This window comes from Chenopodium album, chromosome 4 (genome assembly GCF_948465745.1).
Source record: "Chenopodium album chromosome 4, dcCheAlbu1.1, whole genome shotgun sequence".
NCBI lineage: Eukaryota > Viridiplantae > Streptophyta > Magnoliopsida > Caryophyllales > Amaranthaceae > Chenopodium > Chenopodium album.
The window spans coordinates 26732691-26753071 of NC_137837.1; the positions used below are offsets into that span (position 1 = coordinate 26732691).

Below are 20381 nucleotides of genomic sequence, written 5' to 3' on the forward strand. Positions count from 1 at the left end.
TTCGTAACTCGTACGTACCTTGAATAAAAAAATTGGTAAACCGCTTTTCCAACTAAAAACACCTTCTATGAAGTCATCTTCTAAACCAAACAACAAAATCTCAATCAATACCCTAACAACCAAATTTACAGTAATATAACTTGATTTAAAACTCATTAAAACTTCCTTAAAAACATGTTTTTATGCTTAATTAATCAATAGAAATTTAATAGAAACAAAAGCCCCAATTTAATTACTCATTAGAACCCTAAAATCCCAAATTAAATAAATTAAAACCCTAGGTTTTAAAATCACAAAACCTGAAAAGTTATAACATGTATATAATCTGAAATTATAAATTTAAACAAAAAAAATATAAATTTTCATACTAATAAAACTAATTTCAAACAATAAAATAAAACCCAAAACAATTAAATTAATGCTAAGCAAAAATAAAAAGAAAATAAAGGAGGAAGAAATTAGGGAAGAGAGAACAACAACCACGTGGCTGCTGGTGGTGCGCCAACGGTCAGGGACGGCAGCCGGAGACCGGCGGTGGTGTGGCAGCAGGCGGTAGTTGGTGGGGGGCAGAAATGGTGGTGAGTGAAACTCACGTAAAGAGGAAAAGAAAGAAAGGAAATAAAAAAAAAAGAAGAAAAGGAAAAGAAAATAAAGGAAAAATAAAAGAATGAAAATAAAGGAGAATGAAAATAAGACTAACCTTTTGTGTGGGGAAAATTTTGGGGATGTATGAGATATTTATAGGAGAGAGTTGTAGGGTAAGTAGGAAGATTGAGCCTTATAAAATAACTAGGTTAAGTCCCGTGCCATGCACGGTCATAATTAAATTTTACAACAAAATTATAATGAATGTTGTTAATTCAACAATAATTTATCCAAAAAACATATTTGTAACAAAATAACTTGAATATTAATTTATACCAATACCAAATGCGTGCGTAAAGGTTATTGAATTGAATTTTATAAAAATATATACCCCCTCTGTTACATATTACTCGCAACAAAGGGGTCTTATTCAACAAATAATACTCCTTTGTTGCGAGTAATATGTAACGGAGGGAGTAGAAATAGAAATTTAGAAACTATAAGGTTTTATATAAGAAAATGAAAATATTAGCTTAGGTTAGTACCCGTGTATACGAATTCATATACATTTGTTTTTATTTTGTTGACACATTTTGACTGGCATAATATAAAATTTTAGTTGATTTTATATTACTTTAGAATGATTAGTATTCCGTAATCAACTTTTTAAAAATATATATTTAGTGAGTAGTAGGGGTTTTTATTTTAATTTTAATAATCACATTGCATAAATGCGTAGAGTAATTAGATTGAATTTTTCAATGTATGTTATGTACTCACTTTCTCTCTCTCTTTTTTTCAATAATTTAATCAAGAGTTTGAATTTTACAGTATATATTCATATGTCATCGTTGACTTAATTTTTTTTTTTAACCAATATACAATATATAAATATGATCATATAGTTGGATTTGTCATAATGTCTTCTTTTATACAAAAAAAATATCATAATTTTTAATAATCTCTAATTAAAGATATTGATGGTCAAAGTTGTGTCTCGATAAATGTGCAAATTCAACTCTAGCTTATAAAAAAACGGAGGGAGTATAATCTTATAAAATGATTTTGTTCAGTTATAAACGTTACGTAAAATATTAAGATTTATACAAAGTTTGCTACCAAAATGATTTTTCTATTTTTAATTAAAATAATTTTATTGTCTACTGATAAAAGTTGGAGGAAAAAAAAATGATTATTATAATAATCTTGGATAATGATATATTTTAATACCTTTTTTTTTTTAATATCTATGTTAGTATATTTGTAACTAAAAGACACCTAGTATATATAATATATGTAAAAAAAATTTAATTGAGTATGATTAGATTAATTATGTTATCAAAATAGAAATAAGTATTATGGTCGGTTATAAAATGGAAGTCATTAACATTTAGCAAAAAAAAAAAAACGGAAAGAAAAAAAAGGCGGGAAAATTATTAATGACATCATGACAAGTGTCATTTTAGATTTGCTTTTAGTATAGGTTAATTGATGGGCCAAATGAATGAAATGGAATAGGCTTTATTTGTATTGACATGAATTATAAAATGAAGGTTTATAAATAACTAGATTATCCCCGTGCAATGCACAGTTTTAACAAAAAAAAAAAAATTGTAGTGTAACACTTATATATACAATTAATCTTTTTCAATTTTGATATAAACTCATTGGAAGGAGATTTCTTGAAATGAATATACGACTATACATAGTAGTTTAAATATTTAGTGATTTTTTTGAACGTTTGAATATTAGTGATAAGGAATTGAGGAGAGGAAATAATACGGAATAGATCTTTAAATAAAAAAAAGGTATAAAGTTGCTAATTTACTATACTCCGATTTTCTAGATTAAAGTTGTTGAAATAATTTTTTTTTTGTTTGAAAGAAGTTGCTGAAAGAATTTACTTAGCTTCTTTATGAAATATCACAAAAAAAAAAAATATCAAAATTAAAAGTATCACAAATATCAGCAATATTTTGTTTTAGTACTGGTTAATAGATTTGTACTCAAATAATTTTCGACCCAAATTAATAATTTGAAACTTTTGAAATTAAATTTCGAAAAATATAAATAGATATTATAAATAAAATAAAATTTCATTTATAAATACGGGGGATTACAAATGGTTTTTTATTCCATTCTCTTCTGGGTCTGTTCTGATTGACTGAAAATTAAGAATTGAACTGAATTAAACTAAACTGAAAATAATCTGAAGAGAACAGACCCTCATTCCCATTTTTTATTTCCATTGTTTACTCCATTCTGTTTACCTTGTGCGAGGCAACGACCCCTAATACCCTAGTCCCTAGGTTTATTGATCAGAAAGACGACATTACCCTTATGATTGATAAATTTCGTTAATCTAATAGATGAACATGAACTTGTATTTGCTCAAGGATTAGGGTTTAAGAACAAACCACCTAAAACCCCAATTTCCTTCATCTCTCACCTCATTGTGAAACCACCACACTCTCTAATGGCGGCCTTCGACCACAGCAAAGACCTCAACGACGTTGCCTTGAAACCTCGTTTGCTACGCATTCTCCTCAAAGACCAACTTCCCGATGAAACACACCCACTTCGTAACCCTTCTGAAATCTCTACCATTATTTCCACTCTCAAAATCCATAGCCTTCTTTCCGAAGATATTCCTCCTTCTGCTCATCAGAAGCATGTTTCTGACTGGAGCTCTGCTGTTGATGCTTGGGTTCGTCGAATATTGATTCTTTGTCGAAGTGATTTGGTAAATTTATAACCCACTTTGAATGTTTTTCAATTTCAATGATTAAAGTTTAAAATTCGTTATTGATATTGATATTTTCAGTAGTAGTTTGTACGACGTTTTCGGCGTATGCTAGTGGTTTAGTGGGATTGGTTATGGTTGTTGAATGTTGGGACCTTTTAAAAATATAATGTGAAAATTGAAATCTTGATTTTATAATTATCTTGGTTTGTTTGAGTGTTTCTATGTTGAGAATTAGCTCATTGGGTTGAAACTAAGTTAATTGACTGTTTTTTTTTCTTCTGCATTTTCATAGCGCATTTGAAATGAATTGAAACCTCTGAAAAGGAGCTGTTAACGGCTGATTTTGCTTGAGTCGAAGTTCGTGGGGGTTGCACCTTTTTCAGTTTTATATTAGAGGAGTATTAGCTTGGTTGACTATGAGTGTAAAGGAAATTGTATTGGTAGAAATGAGAGAATGTTTTAACGCAAGTAAAGCTTTGAAGATTTGGGCTACAACGGAGTTGGTTTCCATTGTGTTTTGTTGAATTTGAATACGAGTTGATTATTTTTTGTTCCATGGATTTCCATTTTCTTTCAAGGAAATCTGTTTGTGTACTTTATTGGAGGAGCTCCAATGTATAAAGTGTAGCCTGTCTATATTCTAATGAGGTTTTTTTTCATAATCACGGTGCAAAAACATGATATTGGATCAGTTGAGGGTTATTGTCAAGTGCCAAACCTGACTTTGCTTCGCAGTTTTTTTAAAAGAAAAATTCAACAAGATCGTTGATTTTGTTCTAGTTATTCATGTACAAATGGTTTAGTTACACATAATCAAGAACTTTACTGCTGTAGACTTGAATCATGAACAATGTTTCCAAACACTTTTGAACTTTTGATGTTTGTGTTGCATTACTCTATATGAATGTTATGCACTGTCAAAATAATTTGTCTTGTAGTCTTGGTTCACTGATGTTAATGCTAGGATGTTTTATGTGCAGTCCAATGCACTTTTCTTCCAGAGTTGATTTATTGTTATTATTATTAATTTTTTTGGAGAGTAAATGCATATGAATGACTGAAGATTCCTTTTCTAGCCAGATAAATGTTGGGCTGGAGTGTGCTTACTTGGAGTGACTTCAATGGAATGCAGTTCTGCACGCTTCTTAAAATCACACTCAGATTGGTTTAATGTGCTTCTATCTCATGTTCAGGTGAACAAATTAATTTATCATAATATCTACGAGGATATGCAAAAAGATGTTAAGGCCATGCTTCCTTTTGATGATAAGAGAGGAATTTGTTGCATTTCTTCTTTATGAATCTTGAAGGCATTGTATTCCTCTACGTTATTTCCACTGTAGTAATAGTATTTTTTTCCTCTGTTTTTGTAATGAGTGCAAGTTTTGGACTTTCACACTTGCTAATGTACAACTTCAAACATTAATATCTTTAAATGTCATCAAGGAAATATTCTTAAAATTTGATATTTTGAACTTATATATCAAGATGATTCTAACAAGACTCCACATGACTATGTTTTATCTTACTTAACAGTCACAAATGATGGTCAAGGTTTAATAAGTGAATAGTGTTAAAACGCTGTACTTATATAAAAATGAAGGAAGCATACACTTTCTAACAGTTATTCCATGTGAAATGTGAATATTTCTTGTAAAAATACCTCAAAAATTGAACTGTTTTTAGGTATTGCCTAAGAAAGGTTTCAAGTAATCCCTCCAATTTTATATAAAAATGAAGGAAGCATACACTTTCTAACAGTTATTCCTTGTGAAATGTGAATATTTCTTGTAAAAAAGACCTCAAAAATTGAACTGTTTTTAGGTATTGCCTGAGAAAGTTTTCAAGTAATCCCTCCAATTTTGAATATTTGTGACACTTGAGCTTGCACGTAGGTTTAGGAAGGGTTGTGGTAGTGCATGGAAATAAATAAATGCTGTGTGTTTCTCTTTTTTTTTTTTTTTTTTTTTTTTTTTTTTTTTTTTGGGTTGAGAGAGAGAAACAATTGAAAACAATGCATAAGGTTAATGGGAGAGTGAAACAATTAATTATCTATGCAATTGAGTTATTGGAAGGGAGAAACAAGAAAATATTACTGGTCATATGCCAAAATAGAAAGTGTTGCGCGAATTAGTAAACAGATGAAAAAGGCAAGGCAAGTATTTTGGAATGTATAGAGTACCCCCCTAAATTGTCTCTCGAAAAAGAACTACCTAATATAAATTTAATTATTAACTCAACTCAAAATGACAAAATCACTAGTGAATTACCATCCATAGATGACCCCCTTTTTTTTTTTTTTTTTTTTTTATTTTTTTTTTAAATATAGCTTTGAAAGGGTTAAAGTTAATTTTTGAATTTTATAAAATCTCCTCCATATTTGACTTAATCTTTGCTACCAGTACTCCTGTAGCTTCAAACTTGCAAATAGTCTGCAGAAGGCTCTGCAATGTTGTTGAAAGATTCCAGGTCTACAGTTAAAGAACTAATCACAGTAACAGATATGCCACTTAGTGTTGGATAGTTCCATTATGAAGCTATCTTACTTTATCCTGTTAACGTTTTAGTAGATTTGACAAACAGTTGCATACAATGCATAATGTCTATATCTCATGTCTTAAGCAGCCATCTAGCGGAGCTTCGCAATTTGTCAAGGTATCTTCCTGTGCTGCTGTGTCAGATCTTCTAACAAGGTTGGCATTTCTTGTTCTAATCCAATCAGTGCTGTTGCTTGTCTGTCCATGATAATTCTAAAAAAATTGTATATGTTTATATTCAATTTTCTGAATTTTGATAACAGAAACTCGTAGTAGCTTAATTACTTTATCTAAAAATGTTTCTTGTAATTTCTAATTGCAGTGTGCTTACGACACTTCCATTATATGTCCTGAACCAGGCTCGGTAGATTCTCAAACCTAAAGAAGGATGGAAACTCTTATGCAGGAAAACTCGTCCAGCCAATTCTCAAGATGCTCAGTGAGGATGTAACTGAGGCTGTGTCAGTTAGTATTTATACCTCTGCTATTAATTTTTTTGTTGCTTCAGCCTTTTTTGTTTATTTATCTAGTTATATTAGAAGTAATACTTGTCATGTTAGAATTTCAATCTCAATTAATGTGGCAGCACAGTATTATCAGTCACTTTAGAATCCCATGAGTGTATAGTGTTTGCATTAGCCTAAAAACGTGTTTTGAAGTCGAGTATGAATTATAGACAATGTCATTATTGTTCCTTTTAAAGAAATTGAGCTTCAGCCTACAATAACTTAAGAGGGCAGGAGAAAGCTACTTAGGTTAAGTTTATGTAAACTGGGTGGGGATTTTTAGGTTAAAGAATAATTCATGCCATGTTTTAAGCGGGCTAAAAATTCACTATTCCCTTTGTGACAATTAGTTTTTATTTTTATTTTTTTTATTTTTTTATTATTTTTTTTTAAACTCTTGCACAAAGACTAAGACTAAATTAAAATTTCTGACTACCTTAGAAGTTTGGTTGATATGATTGTTTCTTTCATAAACCTTTGATCACCCTTCCCTTTCCTCCGGTCCTTTGGCATATTTTTGTTAGCAAGTCTTTTTTTTTATTTTTATTTTATTTTTATATATTATTATTATTATTTTTTTAATAATATGTTTTTATGCTTTTGTGAAGAAATGTGATTCATTAGTCTCTCACTAGTTTCATTGACAAAATGTTCTTAATTACTGTGGAGAGTATATGTATTTCCTCTGTTTTTAAAAGTCTTACCCAAAGAACTTGATTTTCAGAAATTATACGTCGAGATTTGAGAGCATTGAGACAATTCTAACAAAATTCTACATGATTGTGTTTCTTGATGTATAGATCACTAACATTGATCAAAGTGAAACATGTGAATAGTAAAAGCCAAAATGGGTAAAATACCTTTTTTTTTAACACCTATCCATCTTTTCAATTTTATCTTAGATTGCTAATCCAGACCAAGTGTAATTTTATAGTGTGCCAGTTAGAGAAAATTGCCAATGTGAAAGACAAATCGCTTTCCAAAACACACCAAGGTGTGCGCCTTGATGCACCTTTGTTGAGGCACAAGGTGATATGCTTGGCTGTCTTTTGTCGGATTGCGCATGAAGGCGTTGATCTGAGATAAATTCAAAGAGAGAATATTTATGTGAAACTGAATGTTGCCATCTTACCAATGCTTTTCAAATGCAATTTGAATAAAAGTTCCTTATCGATTTCAATTATACTTCCTCTATTCCGTAAATATTGCAACATGGAGTTGATATTTTACGAAGATCAGAGAGATAGAGAGGAATAAAGATAAGGACCCATATGATGAAAAGAGAGAGAGAGAAAACATGTGCAAATAGGTAAATGTTTTAATATTTGTGAAACTTCCTACAACGGTAATTGTTGCAATATTTGTGGAACGGAAGAAGTACTTCCTCCGTTTTTCTTTTGATGCAACTCACCCTTTAGCACGGTAATTAAGAAAGGTGGGGTTTACATGATATAATAAACTTTAAAATAGGATGAGTGGTTTTTAGGAGTGTAATTTAGTGGGCCATGTGCTTTAAATAAGGGAAATAATATAGTTTTTCCCTAAAATAACTTTCCTTTTATAGTGTGTTGCAAGTATTGTGACATTTCCTTTTTAGGGAAGTGTTGCAAGTAAAAGAAAACGGAGGAAGTAAATCATAATCATCAATTTGATAACAAAATTTGAACTGCAAATCAGTTAGTAATAACACTGGCCGAGTTGATGGCTGTGACAGATATTGCCGGTCCTTGGTCAAAATTTCCTAGTCAGTTTTCTCCTTTCATTTCCATCTGCTCTCATTTCAGTTTGATCTGCTCTTCTCCTATCTTTCTCTATCACGTTTTTCATTTTTATCTCCTAGTTTTTATTCTTCTCTATTCTTTTTTGATCCAGAAACTAGAACCCTCAATTCTTTCGCTTCCTCAACCAAGTTTTTGAAGTTATTTTTTTTATTTCCCCCCTATTGTTTCTATGTATTATTGATAATACCCTTCAGTTTATGTAATTAACTAGGTAAGCCCCATGCAATGCATGGTTTTCACAAAAACAAAATGAAGTTAAAATAAAAATAAATAAAGTTGCTTAATTTGTTAAGATAATTTAAATGATAAACTTATACTTCGTATTATATGACTTAGAAATGAAAACTTTAGACAATTGGGCAGCTAAAAAATGGCAAGAGTTTAGTTAAGATCATTAGGAATAGAAGTTGTCATACGACTCATTCTAATTCCATGTTTTAATGTTCGATTATAATCTTTAATATCCAAGACAGCTAATGTACACCTTTTTTTTAGGGAGTAGGAAACTATAATAATTAATTATAAGGAGTAGTTAATCTGATCTCTAGTAATTGATTCTAGGGAGTAGTGTTAAACTTTGGTAATTAATTATGAATAGTAAAGCTATTTTTAAGAAGGGTATGAATGCATTTTTGGAGGGAAAGGAGTTAAGGAATTATTGACATGTGTCCAATATTGAGGTTAGAAGACATCAGCTGACTTTTGTTTTGGTTTTAGTTGCAGTTGTAGACTAGTCACATCCCCCCCCCCCTTCCTTTTGAATACATATATTTTTTTTAAAACTTCTTTTTAATAATTTTTACCTTCGTTTTTTTAGTTGACACGTTTTGACTTTAACACTATTCATACACCTCTCTTTGACCGTGTTTTGTGATTTATACGCAATGAAAAATATAATCATGTGGGGTCTTGTTAGATTCGTCGCGGGATATTTTTTCAAAATATCAACTCTTTATAATAATTGCTTTTCTGGTAATTAAAGATATTAACAATTGAAGTTGTGCATTGGCAAACGTGACTAAAGAAACGTGTCAATTAAAAAGAAACGGAGGAAGTATATAGAACCAAAAAAGTAGTAAAAGTAATATACCTTAAGCTAAGATATCCCCAAGGAATTAGAACATGTAAAAAATGGAGGTAGTTTATAACAAACAGTGGCTTGTGTGGCTGGGATGGTGGGTCAGTCAAATATTTGGCCTATGCTTTATATCTTATTTAATCACTTCCAACTCTTTGATGATTGTTTGCAGGATGTAGCGGCTCATTTGCTACTGACCATCTTAAATTATTTCCCTCCTTCAGTTCATCGTCATCATGACAATGTGAGCTTACTTTTTCTGAGATTCTACTTTTCATAGTGATATCATATTTAACTGCCAAAACATACATCAATTCTATCATTTAGAATCTATGCAACTACACTAACAGGAATCTACCTGAAATAGAATACGTTCTTCACCATAGATTTGTGAAGTGTTAAGATTTATAGTACCCTTAATCTGAAGAGAAGTATTGATTCACACATATAGATTCAATGAAAGAGTTGCCAGCCTTCATGTTAATGCACTTTGTGCCTTATCTTAAAAGTCGTTTTAGTATGCTGGGGAACTGTATATTAGAGCAGGAACCTATTGCTTGGCTTGATATGATGGTTCAGTCAACTTAGTTTGGCTGCCAACTCCTCTGCTTATATTAAAGGACATGTCTCTTGTAACAAATATTTTTTTGAAGAATATAATCTCTTTATTTATAGGCAATTGTTCAACACAAGTTTTTACTACTTTGGATAAACTTGGCAGATTAATCTACAATATTTGGGATCTATGTGTAGGCTACATGTAACTGATCTTAGCTACTTTTGCAGGCTGAAGAAATTATTGTGTCAAAAATCATGTCTGCTAACTGCAATGCCAATGTGCTGAAGGTGTGGGGCTTTCTGCAGTAACATTATAATGTAGTTTTGCCTGTATGGGTTTAAGTTACAGTTATCTTCTTTTTCCATGTATTCAGAAGTTATCTTGTTGCTTAGCTTCACTTCCAAAATCAAAAGGAGACGAGGATAGCTGGTCTTTGATGATGCAAAAGGTTTTGCTATCTCTGAGTGCTCTTCTAAATAACAGCTTAGAAGGCCTTGAAGAAGGTATAAAAAGCAGTTGCATTTTTTTTTTTTGAAAAAATAAAACTTGTTTTATTTATTTATTAAATCACGGCTTCATTGTTACTGGCAGAAAGAAGACGTGTGGAGGCTGTTACATTATTGGTTCCACCAGGGAAAGACCCTCCACCAACCTTGGGGGGAAAAATGATGACAGGAGAAGCATTTAATACTGGAGAGAGGTCTCAAAAAATGCTAATCTCATCTGTTACATCACTGATGCAGTGTTGCTGCATGATGCTGACAAATTCTTATCCTGTTCAGGTAATTCTGCAGTCATTATTTTCTTAAATTAAATTGGTAGATACATAACATATACTCTCTGTGGCAGTAGACATTAAGGATTAGGACTTTCAATGACTTCGTCTAAGAATTGTGGATGACTATTAATAACTACTTTTAATACCTTTTTCTTTTATCAAACACAGGTAACAGTCCCTATATGCCCATTATTGGCCATAATTAGAAGGGTGTTGATGGTCAATGGGTCTTTGCCTGAAGCCTTACAGCCATTTACAACTGCAATGCAACAAGAGTTTGTATGTTTGCAACTTCCTGTTCTACACCTAAATATGTTGGAGGTTCTTGCAGCAGTTATTAAGGGGTTACGCAGGTAGAACATGCTGTTAGTTCCACTATGATGCTTGTTTTGCTGGAGTTATTGCTCATTCATGCCATTTTGTTTTTCAGTCAACTTTTACCTCATGCAGCAGACATTATTTGGTTACTAATGAAATATCTCAAAACATGCTGCATGCCAGAGCTGAGAACTAAAGTCTACTCCATAATCAGAGCTTTATTAGTCTCCATGGGTGCTGGTAGGTTCTCTGTATCTGGAATCTGAATATTATTATTGTCTAATTTCTTATGCAAGTATTTTCATACCCCCTCTTCTATTAAGTTGAAGTATGCAGTGTATATAGGTGGAGATGCTTATAATGTCTTAGCATGTTTACACTTCGAAACATTCTATGCTGACCTGGAATTGGATCATAGTCCTGTTTTGTTTCTGTTAGTTTGTCAATTGTCATCCTTAGATAATACATGAAAGCTATGCCACTTTGAAGGTTGATGCTTTTTGCACATCATTAAATTCTTAATCAATTATAGTATCAGTATAATTTTAGGGAATGAAGGAGATAGGTCTCACGAGAAAGCATGAAGCGAGGGGCTAAATCAAACGGCGCCAAAATTTGATAGGCCGTCGTCGAGCCTACCAAAGATATAGTCCTATCTTGGTCTCACCCGCTAATAACAAGGGTAAGAAAGGGTCGAACCCAAGAGAGGCGTTGAATCAACCACCGAGATACTACCGTTTAAATAAGCTAAATGAAGTCAATATTGGGTTAGTTTTATGTAACATGCACTAATTCAAATCAACTAATACTAGGGGGCGATTAACAATATTTAGAGGGTTCTAGGGCTCGGGATATACCACTCAAGTTCGTCACAAATCACAAATAGCATGTAGCAAACAATGATAAATTAAGGGAATAATATAGGGGAAGTCATCTAAAGCACCCAACTACTCTCTCAAGCTAGATGGATTACTTGAATCATGAATACAACCTACTCTCGTGGTTACAAAGCATAAAACCAGTATTAAAGCATAATCACGATGACAAAAACATTCCCTTGACTGGAAATTCCTATTCTCATAACCAATTAAGCATAAGGGAGCTAACTCAAGTTCATCTCTCAATCCTTCGTTGAGAAAGCTTGGATAATAGTTATAGCAATGGCCATATACAAGAACTAAGCAATTAAACCACTTAAGCTCAACTAATTAACACCCAACAATTACCAAATTAACACATGCAACAAGTAATTAGTGACTAGAGGGTTTTACTCAAACCCTAGAAAATTAGACTACTCACAATCCATGATTAAAGCAATTAAAAATTTCAAGTAACTCATGAACAAGATTCAAACTAAGGATTAAGCTAAATAACAATCTAAGCATACAAGAATTAAGCAAGATAATTAACAATCAAAGCAATTAAAATGGAAGAGTAGAGTGAGAAAAAGTTACTAGAAGCTTTAACTTGAATAACAATGGTGGAACTTGTCTTCTACAATGATTGAGATTAAAATTTCCAAGCTGTTAATTAAAATCTAACTAATGATTTGAGAATATTTGTGTTTCTACAATTACAAACTAAGAGAAAGCTCTAAAAACTTGGCTGCCGTACAAATGAGCTCAAGGGGTTATTTATAAAGACCCCCAAATAAAAAAAAGACGGAGAAAACAAGAGTCGGGTACGACTACAGTTCCGCACGGAAGTGCTTTAGTGCACTCAGATTGATATGGACCACAAAGTTATATAACCAAAGTTACCATGGCCGTAAAGCCTCAATTGCTTCTTTTGTTTCTCCTTAGGCACTTTCCAGTTGCTATTGAGCAACAAAATAACTCTTAGATTTATGCTTCAATCAATCATCTAATCAAAGTCTTAATGCCAAAAAATGAGGAGATTGATGCTTTAGTTTGGCATTTTACTCTTAGCTAGTTGTTTGTGACACATGTTTGGAATTTTGACCTATTTTGCTTGATTAGCCATTAACAAAATAACTCTTAGATTTATGCTTCAATTTATCATTTAATCAAAGTTTTAATGCCAAAAAATGAGGAGATTGATGCTTTAGTTTGGCATTTTACTCTTAGCTAGTTGTTTGTGACACATGTTTGGAATTTTGGCCTATTTTGTTTGATTAGCCCTCAACCAATCCTTGCTTAAATTTTATTCAATCAATCAAAGCCTTAATCCCATATGCGGGGTCGGTTACGTGAACCAAAAATGGTTACTCCATATAGTCATCCACAAAAGTCTTCCTCTTCATCTCTTACGATTAAATACCTCATTCTCATGCAAATCCATATGCTTTACATACTTCTTAAATCCTTCCAACCAACTCCTTTTCGGTTTCCTTATACCTCGTGTAACCTTTTTATGATCCCACTCTTCCACTCTTGTATCGGTGCATCTTGATGTCTCTATCTTACATGCCCAAACCAACGCGTAGTAGTTTATCTACTATGCTTGCAACACTCACTTTCTTGCGAATAACTTCATTTTTGATTTTATCTCTTAGAGTGTTCATGCGCATCCATCTTAAAATGCGAATTTCTGTAACCTTTATCTTTTTTATGTGCTCCTTGTAAGAAGCCAAACATTCTGTACCATAAAGAACATTGGACTTATGGTAGTCCTATAGAATTTCCCCTTCAACTGTTAAGGAATGCTTCAGTCGTATAACACTCTTTGGCCGCTCTCCATTTCAGCCACCTCGACTTAATCCCGTGGGCCACATCTTGATTAATGTCACCATTCTTCACCCAAGATTCTGAAACACTGTAACACTAACTCATGGTCAAATTCTTTGCGTCCAAACTTACTACATCATCACTTGTCCCCCTTTGTGCACCTAAGCGGCATACCAAATATTCAGCTTATCCGACTTAGCTTAAACCATCTAGATTCCAACCTTTACCTCCATTTCTCTAATTTGACGTTAACCTTATTTGTAGTTTCATCCACCAAAACGATATCATCCGCAAATAATATACACCATGGAACCTCATCTATAATTGGCCTTGTTACTTAATCTAGAACCATTGCAAAAAGAAATGGGCTTAATGTTGACCCTTGGTGCTATCCAGTGGTAATAGGAAAATCTTCTGTCAACCCTCCACATGTCATCACATTTGTTGACACATCCCAATACATACCTTTACCATGCCTTTACTAGATCCACGTACCTCGTGGGATACCTTTCTTCAACATTGCCACCCTCTTGGCACCTTGTCATATGCCTTCTCTAAATCAATAAAAACCATATGAAGGTCCTTCTTTACCCTATAAAACTCCATCATTTCTCTTATCAAACGGATTGCTTCCATAGTAGATGTACCGGGCATAAAACCAAATTGGTTATCCGAAATGATTGCTTAAATTTTATTGATGTGGTTTTTTATTATTACGATACCTTATGTTATCTTTAATAAGGAAGAGGTGTGTTGCCATAACTGCATTTTAGCGAGTGTTGTGGATATTTCGTTGACTTTTTGAGTTCTAATTATAAATTTATAATGAATGGATTAGCTTCAACACTATTTTAGTCCCACAAAGAGTTAGCCAATCGGGGTGGCTGTGTATATGTTTGTCAGTCTAATATCAAAGCAAAATGTGTGGGTTTCATCCCAGTAATATTACCAAAGAAGACGTTAATAATTTATTGCATCCTTGAGCCAGTGTCAGCTTATAAACTTGGAGATTCTACTATTTAATCTCTGTTCCTCTGAAACCTGTTTTATGTGTTACCTCGCCTAATACCACTGGTTAATGGCATATATGCCAACCGAAGTTGACTTGGTAGGCTTCTCTTGAGCTTATTGATGTTGAATGTCAAATTTTGTATTAATATTTGGTTATAAAGCAGTTTGGAACTTTAAATTTGCAGAAGCTTTTTTGTCTTTATTTTTCAATTTTACTTGTTTTAGTTTTATTTCCAATAATGTATCTTATGTGGATGAGGAACAAATTTTTAAGTCTAGCTATGGGGACATTCAAAGTTATACTAATTGTTATTAAAATCCCGATTTAAATCTTAGAATCTTACGATTTTACGATTTACGTATGTCATACGATTCGATTTACGATTCTACCCAATTCTACATATTTCTCTTAACTAGCGAAAACCTTACAAGTTTAAAACATGCCTACAACATTATTTATAAGTATATATTGTCAATTATTGGTTGCTTAGTTAAAAACAACTATTTCTATTAATAATTAGGTTTTAAACTTAAAATTTGAATATTTTCAATTAAATTTGGATATGACGTCTTGATTATACATGTTCGTAGATTCTACGGTTCAATATTACGATTTGATTCTGAGAGGCCCTTCCGATTCAAATTAGAATCCCGATTTTAATAACCTTGCTTATACTACTTATTGTAGAATGAGGTACACTCAATATGCTGAGTTTTTCTTTATCCATTTTCTTTCCATGCTGACTTTGTAGAGGATTTCTTAGTCAACCTCTTTGGGGAGTGGAATCAAGGTAGAATTTGGATAATATCATGTTTGTTAGGCTGGTATTTCTTATTGATTTTTAGTGTTATTTACAATGGGCTATGGATTATAATGGACTTAATCAAAATGGCTTTATAAACTGTCATCATGTCTTTTCTAGTGTGAAGTAGCAGAAGAGGATATACCCTAAACAACCTCTCTGTTTTGCAAGGCTAAGACTGTATGCATTTAACCTCCAATACACTGTATGGGTGAGATCCATTTTAAGTGATATTAGGATTATGTTGATGTTGATCTTGCTGCTGCTTCTTAAGCTGTTTACCTCTTAAATACGTTTTTATATTTCTGATGAGTATTGATTATTGTTTGACTAAATTTTATTTAATAATCAGGAATGGCACTGTACATCTCTGAGGAAGTGATCGACAATATATTTATTGATTTGAAGTTTGCTGATACTATCGATGATGTTGGATCCTTGGATGAGCAGTCACATGTTAAAGTATCACAGCCTCTCCAGAAGAAGAGAAAGCATGGAGCTTTAACTGGGCCATTGGTAGAACAGCAGCCTTTGTTATGTTCAGAACCAAAAGACCGCCAAGCATCAATTGCTTTGAAAAAAGCTGCATTAGAAACACTAGAGGCTCTTGTAGTGATGGTATGTGCTGCTACCAAATTGTGTGGTTTTCTTTTCTCCCCTCGCTAATTGGTAGTTGTTGGTGTAATTGATGGTCCTCTGGTCGTTTCTGCCAAATACAGTGTAGTTTTAATTAATTACAATGATGATTTGTCCTTGGGGTAATTTTTTTTTTTTTTTTTCTAATTATTATTTTTTTTTTTAAAACAATTATTTTCAAAAATCTCTTTTCAGATACCTAAATGATATACCTTTAGCTATGTAGAATGGATGGCGGGATGATTATGGTGTGCACTTGAATCTTGTACGAGAGGGTTTTTTTTCATTCCAAGCTGATCATGGAGAATAAGAGGATGCATATCTTAAATCTAGCCTGATGTTGAATGTAATGGAAAGATAAAGATTGCCATGTAGTAAAGAATTATGTGGTAAATCTCCATTACACATGGTTCCAAGCGGGGAGGGGTAATTTTTCAAATTAATAGGCGTGCCAAAAAATCAGTATTTTTGGTTTTTCGCTGGTGATTATATCTTCCAATAGAGGCTATATTTTTGGAAGAACTGCATGAAGAGAATTCAAGCAAAATAGCAAAATTTGAGGAAGCAAAATATTAGCCTCTCTGTTACCAATTTACATGTAACCTCTTGGTCCATGTGTCTGAAGGTGATGCTTTAACTGACCATAAGTCCTTACCTTAGAGATGGTACTTCCATCTGACTGAAGACGGAGGAGGGCTGGAGAGAGAAGCTAACTTAGGCCTAAACATTTTGGATTCCTATAATTAGAAGCTTATCTTTATGTAAGAGGTAAATAGTGGCCAACATAAAGTAGGAAGAATAGGAACAACCAAGACCCTGTCCATAAGAACTTGAGGAGGTTTTAGACAAGGCAGCATGGTAAATGGTGTTACTATGTTAGTGATTACTTGAGTCTCTATGCTTATTTTCTTTTTCGTGAAGTTCATGAAAATAGCATTGCTTTTCCTTCTCCCCATCAAGTGCAGAGTAGGCAATAGGAGTGACATTGGTTTCATGGATAATTTGGCAGGACCATCCTTTCTCCATTTTTTCTCCTTGCCTTCGTCCTTTTGCTGCATGATGTATCTATTTGTGGTATTTTCTGTGCAGTAATGTTTATTTAAATGTTTTATAAAGATGTGTTTGCCCATTGCCCATTTTTCCCTTTGCCTTCTCTCTTTCCCTGCATGATTTATCTATTTATAGTGTTTTGTGTAGTAATGATTATCTGGATGCTTTATGAAGATGTGTTTACCCTTTGTCCCTTTTTATTTGGCACATTCCTCTCCTTTCAAAATTTGAAGGCTTGAATTGAGTGGGTTGGTACTTTTGTCTTGTTAGCAAGCAAGGAAATGGGGCCATCTTTTGGCATGGAAGGGTATTAAAAGGACACTAAGGGAGTGTCACTAATGCACTTAAGGACATAGGCTGAGGCTGTAATGTAGCAGGTTTATTTACAAAATTAAATGCATTTGGAATTTTATTTAGATGCCTTTTCTACTTTTCCCTTAACAATGGAATTTGAATTCGACATGTATCACATCAGCAAGCTCTGCTCTGACAAATTAACTGGTTTCTTTCTTTCTCTGTGCTCTACAAGTTGCCAACAGAACTATCCTTCAAATGATTGCAATTCAGCCTCTTTCCATCCTTTATTTTAGGCTGTTTTATATTCCTTATTACAAAAAGCCTGCAAGATGTAAGTTGGACATTGTGACTTTCTTCTAACCTTCTTGATGAGATTTCTAGGTCCTGTTCTTGTCATTGAAGTTCTTTCTAAATAGCAACTTGCAAAATGGTACATGCCAATACATTCTGATTGCCACTTTTACATGGATATGAAAAAAAGTTCCTTTAGGTGAAATTTAATTTATTAGGCCACAACAAATCATGCTAGTTAATTGTTCTATATAATGTGTATGATAAAAAATTTGTGTGGTGGAGAAAAATGGTCAGCTGTTTCTGCAGTGTAAGGTTGGCTCTCGGTCATGCTCGATCTTGTGACTTTTGTTTCTTGAATTGTGTGCACTGATGCTCTAATACTATCTTGAGAATTTTGTTTCCTGAAATGTATTTGCTGGAAATTGATTATATCTCATCTAAATTACATGAAGTGTTGTTTGTCTTGCAGGGTGGTGCTTTGAGTTGTGATAGCTGGCGCAGGAGAATTGATGATCTTATGATAGAAGTTGCGACAAATGCTTGTAAAGGGGGATGGATCCATGATGAAAAGCCTTTCCATTGTAAGGAAACAAGGGCAGTCTGGGAGGATTTCCAGCTTGTGGCATTGCATGCACTTTTGGCTTCTATTCTTTCCCCTGCCGGTTATCGACCACCGTATCTATCTAAGGGTCTTGAGATATTCCATAAAGGTAATTCATGTAGGTGTGCATGTCTTGTGCATATATCTCAGGATACTTCCTCCGTTAATTGTTAATTGCAACAATTACTATATTTGAATGCTAAGCTTTAATTGCAACAAAAAAAATTCTTTCATTTTTTGGCAAGTTTTCTTTATCGAAATGACCAAAATATCCTCACTTAAAAATTATTAACACATAATACTATACATAATTACGAATCATTATAATCCTAATTTAACATAATTAAAATCAGATTCATCCCCATTCCCCATTATCTTTCTCTCTCATTTCCTTATTATATTTCTCTCCTCCTTCAACCATTCGCATCAATTGTAGAAGAAGACGACCTTTTAATTATTCAATTTCAGATCTGGGTTGTGGGGGGGGGGGGTGTGCAAGTGCTTCTTGGGATCAGAGGTGGTTTTGTGGGTTGGTGGTTCGTGGTGGTGGTTTGCGTGGGTGGTGGATCAATTGTGGTGGTTGTTTTTGTGGATTAATATCAAGTACATGCCCTTACTTTTCAATAATCATGATTAAGAAATTTTACGTTGGGTTCCGTGCACACCCCTTTATTGCAATTAACAATTAACGGAGGAAGTAGTATCTATTGTCTTTAAACATTGATCTCCATCTTCTGTATGTTTGCCTTTAATGTGCAGTACTCTTCCATGTCTGGTGTCCGTCTCAATATTTTGCTCTTAAAATTCTTTATTTCTGTAAATTTCATCACTAGTCTAACATGTTTTGGATTTGCCTGCATAGCCAACATGAGCAAGGGTCTGAATGTCATAAATTTAAATACATGTAATTGTTTTTTGGTTGTAATTTGTTTCAACAGGTAAGCAAAATTCTGGAACCAAGGTTGCTGAATTTTGTTCTCAAGCTCTTGTTGCCTTAGAAGTGCTTATACATCCTAGGGCACTTCCTCTAATAGATGTGCCATTGTCAAATGGCAGTAGCTATTCTTTTGGGAGGACAGATTTTGGTGTTCCTACAGACAAGCAACCTCAAAACTTTCTGTATGAAATGTACAAGGAAGAAAATCTTGAATCAGGCGTTCCTGCTCGTGGAGTTCACAAAGATATGCAATTCGATGAGAATTCACTAGATGTTACCAGATATCAGAATCATGAAGAGTCCAATGTTGTTATTGGTTTACCTGATAACGTGATGCCAATGGAGAGAGATGACGGTTCAAAACCAGCAAACCTTGCCAGTAAAGTAAAATTTTCTTTTGACAGAAAAATGGTAGATGTGCAACATCGTGAAGAGAGTAATAAATCATCTCTAGCATCTATCTGTGATAACAACCCTGTTGTCTTACCAGTGAGCAGTTCTCATGTTACTATAACTTCTACAACAGAAGTAGAATATGTAGTTGCTGCTGCTCCGGATAACAAATTGAAGATGCCAATGATAGAGATGCCAATGATAGAGAAGGATGATGATTTATCTGATTCATTTCCAGATATCATTGATGCAGATCCAGATTCAGATTCAGATTATGAGTAGAAAATTCTTAGTAACTATGAAACTCATTTTCCTTGTAGAACACTCAATGAATTTTTTGAAAAAATAGAAATATATATTTTTGGTGAGAACAATTAGATGTATGCATGTACCTTTATTTGTTTTAAGGCCCTATTTTATTTAGTCTTGAATATTCCTTTACTAGATCGATCTAGATTAACACATATATTTTTTAATTGAACAATACAAGTCATAATATAATGTGTTTATGGTTGATTCAACTGATAATTACAACCCTTCTTCTAGATTTTAGGCCCAGGTGATGCTTGGGATTATCATTTATTTTCAATATTGACAAAACTTTATTGACAAAATTTGTCAATCATAAAGATTAACTTGTATTCTTCTTAAAATATACTTTACCTATTGTTATTTTAGTTAAACAGAGGAGGTAACATTTGTGCTTGTTTTCTGCTTTCACACAATCAAACCTGGAATTTGGCATGTATAGGATTGTAAATGTTAAATAAAGTTATGACCCAAT

The 20381-nt window shown here is 33.1% G+C and overlaps 1 protein-coding gene across 2 annotated transcripts; it reads left to right on the plus strand.

The window, feature by feature from the left end:
• The first annotated feature begins 2981 nt into the window (after positions 1-2981).
• On the plus strand, positions 2982-20064 carry LOC145626882 (uncharacterized). 2 transcript variants are annotated; one of them, XM_081679346.1, is made up of 13 exons: positions 2982-3328; positions 4408-4524; positions 5957-6024; positions 6228-6333; positions 9406-9477; positions 10020-10079; positions 10166-10295; positions 10384-10574; positions 10739-10923; positions 11001-11128; positions 15742-16007; positions 18136-18376; positions 19206-20064. In XM_081679346.1, exons 1-13 carry the CDS (start codon positions 3062-3064, stop codon positions 19877-19879), a joined length of 2505 nt encoding a protein of 834 aa, XP_081535472.1. In that variant the 5' UTR covers positions 2982-3061; the 3' UTR covers positions 19880-20064. The 2 variants fall into 2 exon arrangements, with proteins under 2 accessions (XP_081535472.1, XP_081535473.1); XM_081679347.1 differs by lacking the exon at positions 2982-3328 and having other exon boundaries at positions 4465-4524; positions 6191-6333; positions 19206-20059.
• Positions 20065-20381: the final 317 nt, after the last annotated feature.

What these genes read in the sequence shown, in the direction of transcription:
- LOC145626882 (XM_081679346.1), top strand. Translation starts at nt 3,062, where the DNA reads ATGGCGGCCTTCGACCACAGCAAAGACCTCAACGACGTTGCCTTGAAA. An exon ending in GCAATGCCAATGTGCTGAAG is followed by an intron (nt 10,080 to 10,165) that starts GTGTGGGGCTTT and finishes CCATGTATTCAG; the next exon opens with AAGTTATCTTGTTGCTTAGC. An exon ending in TCTTGAGATATTCCATAAAG is followed by an intron (nt 18,377 to 19,205) that starts GTAATTCATGTA and finishes TTGTTTCAACAG; the next exon opens with GTAAGCAAAATTCTGGAACC.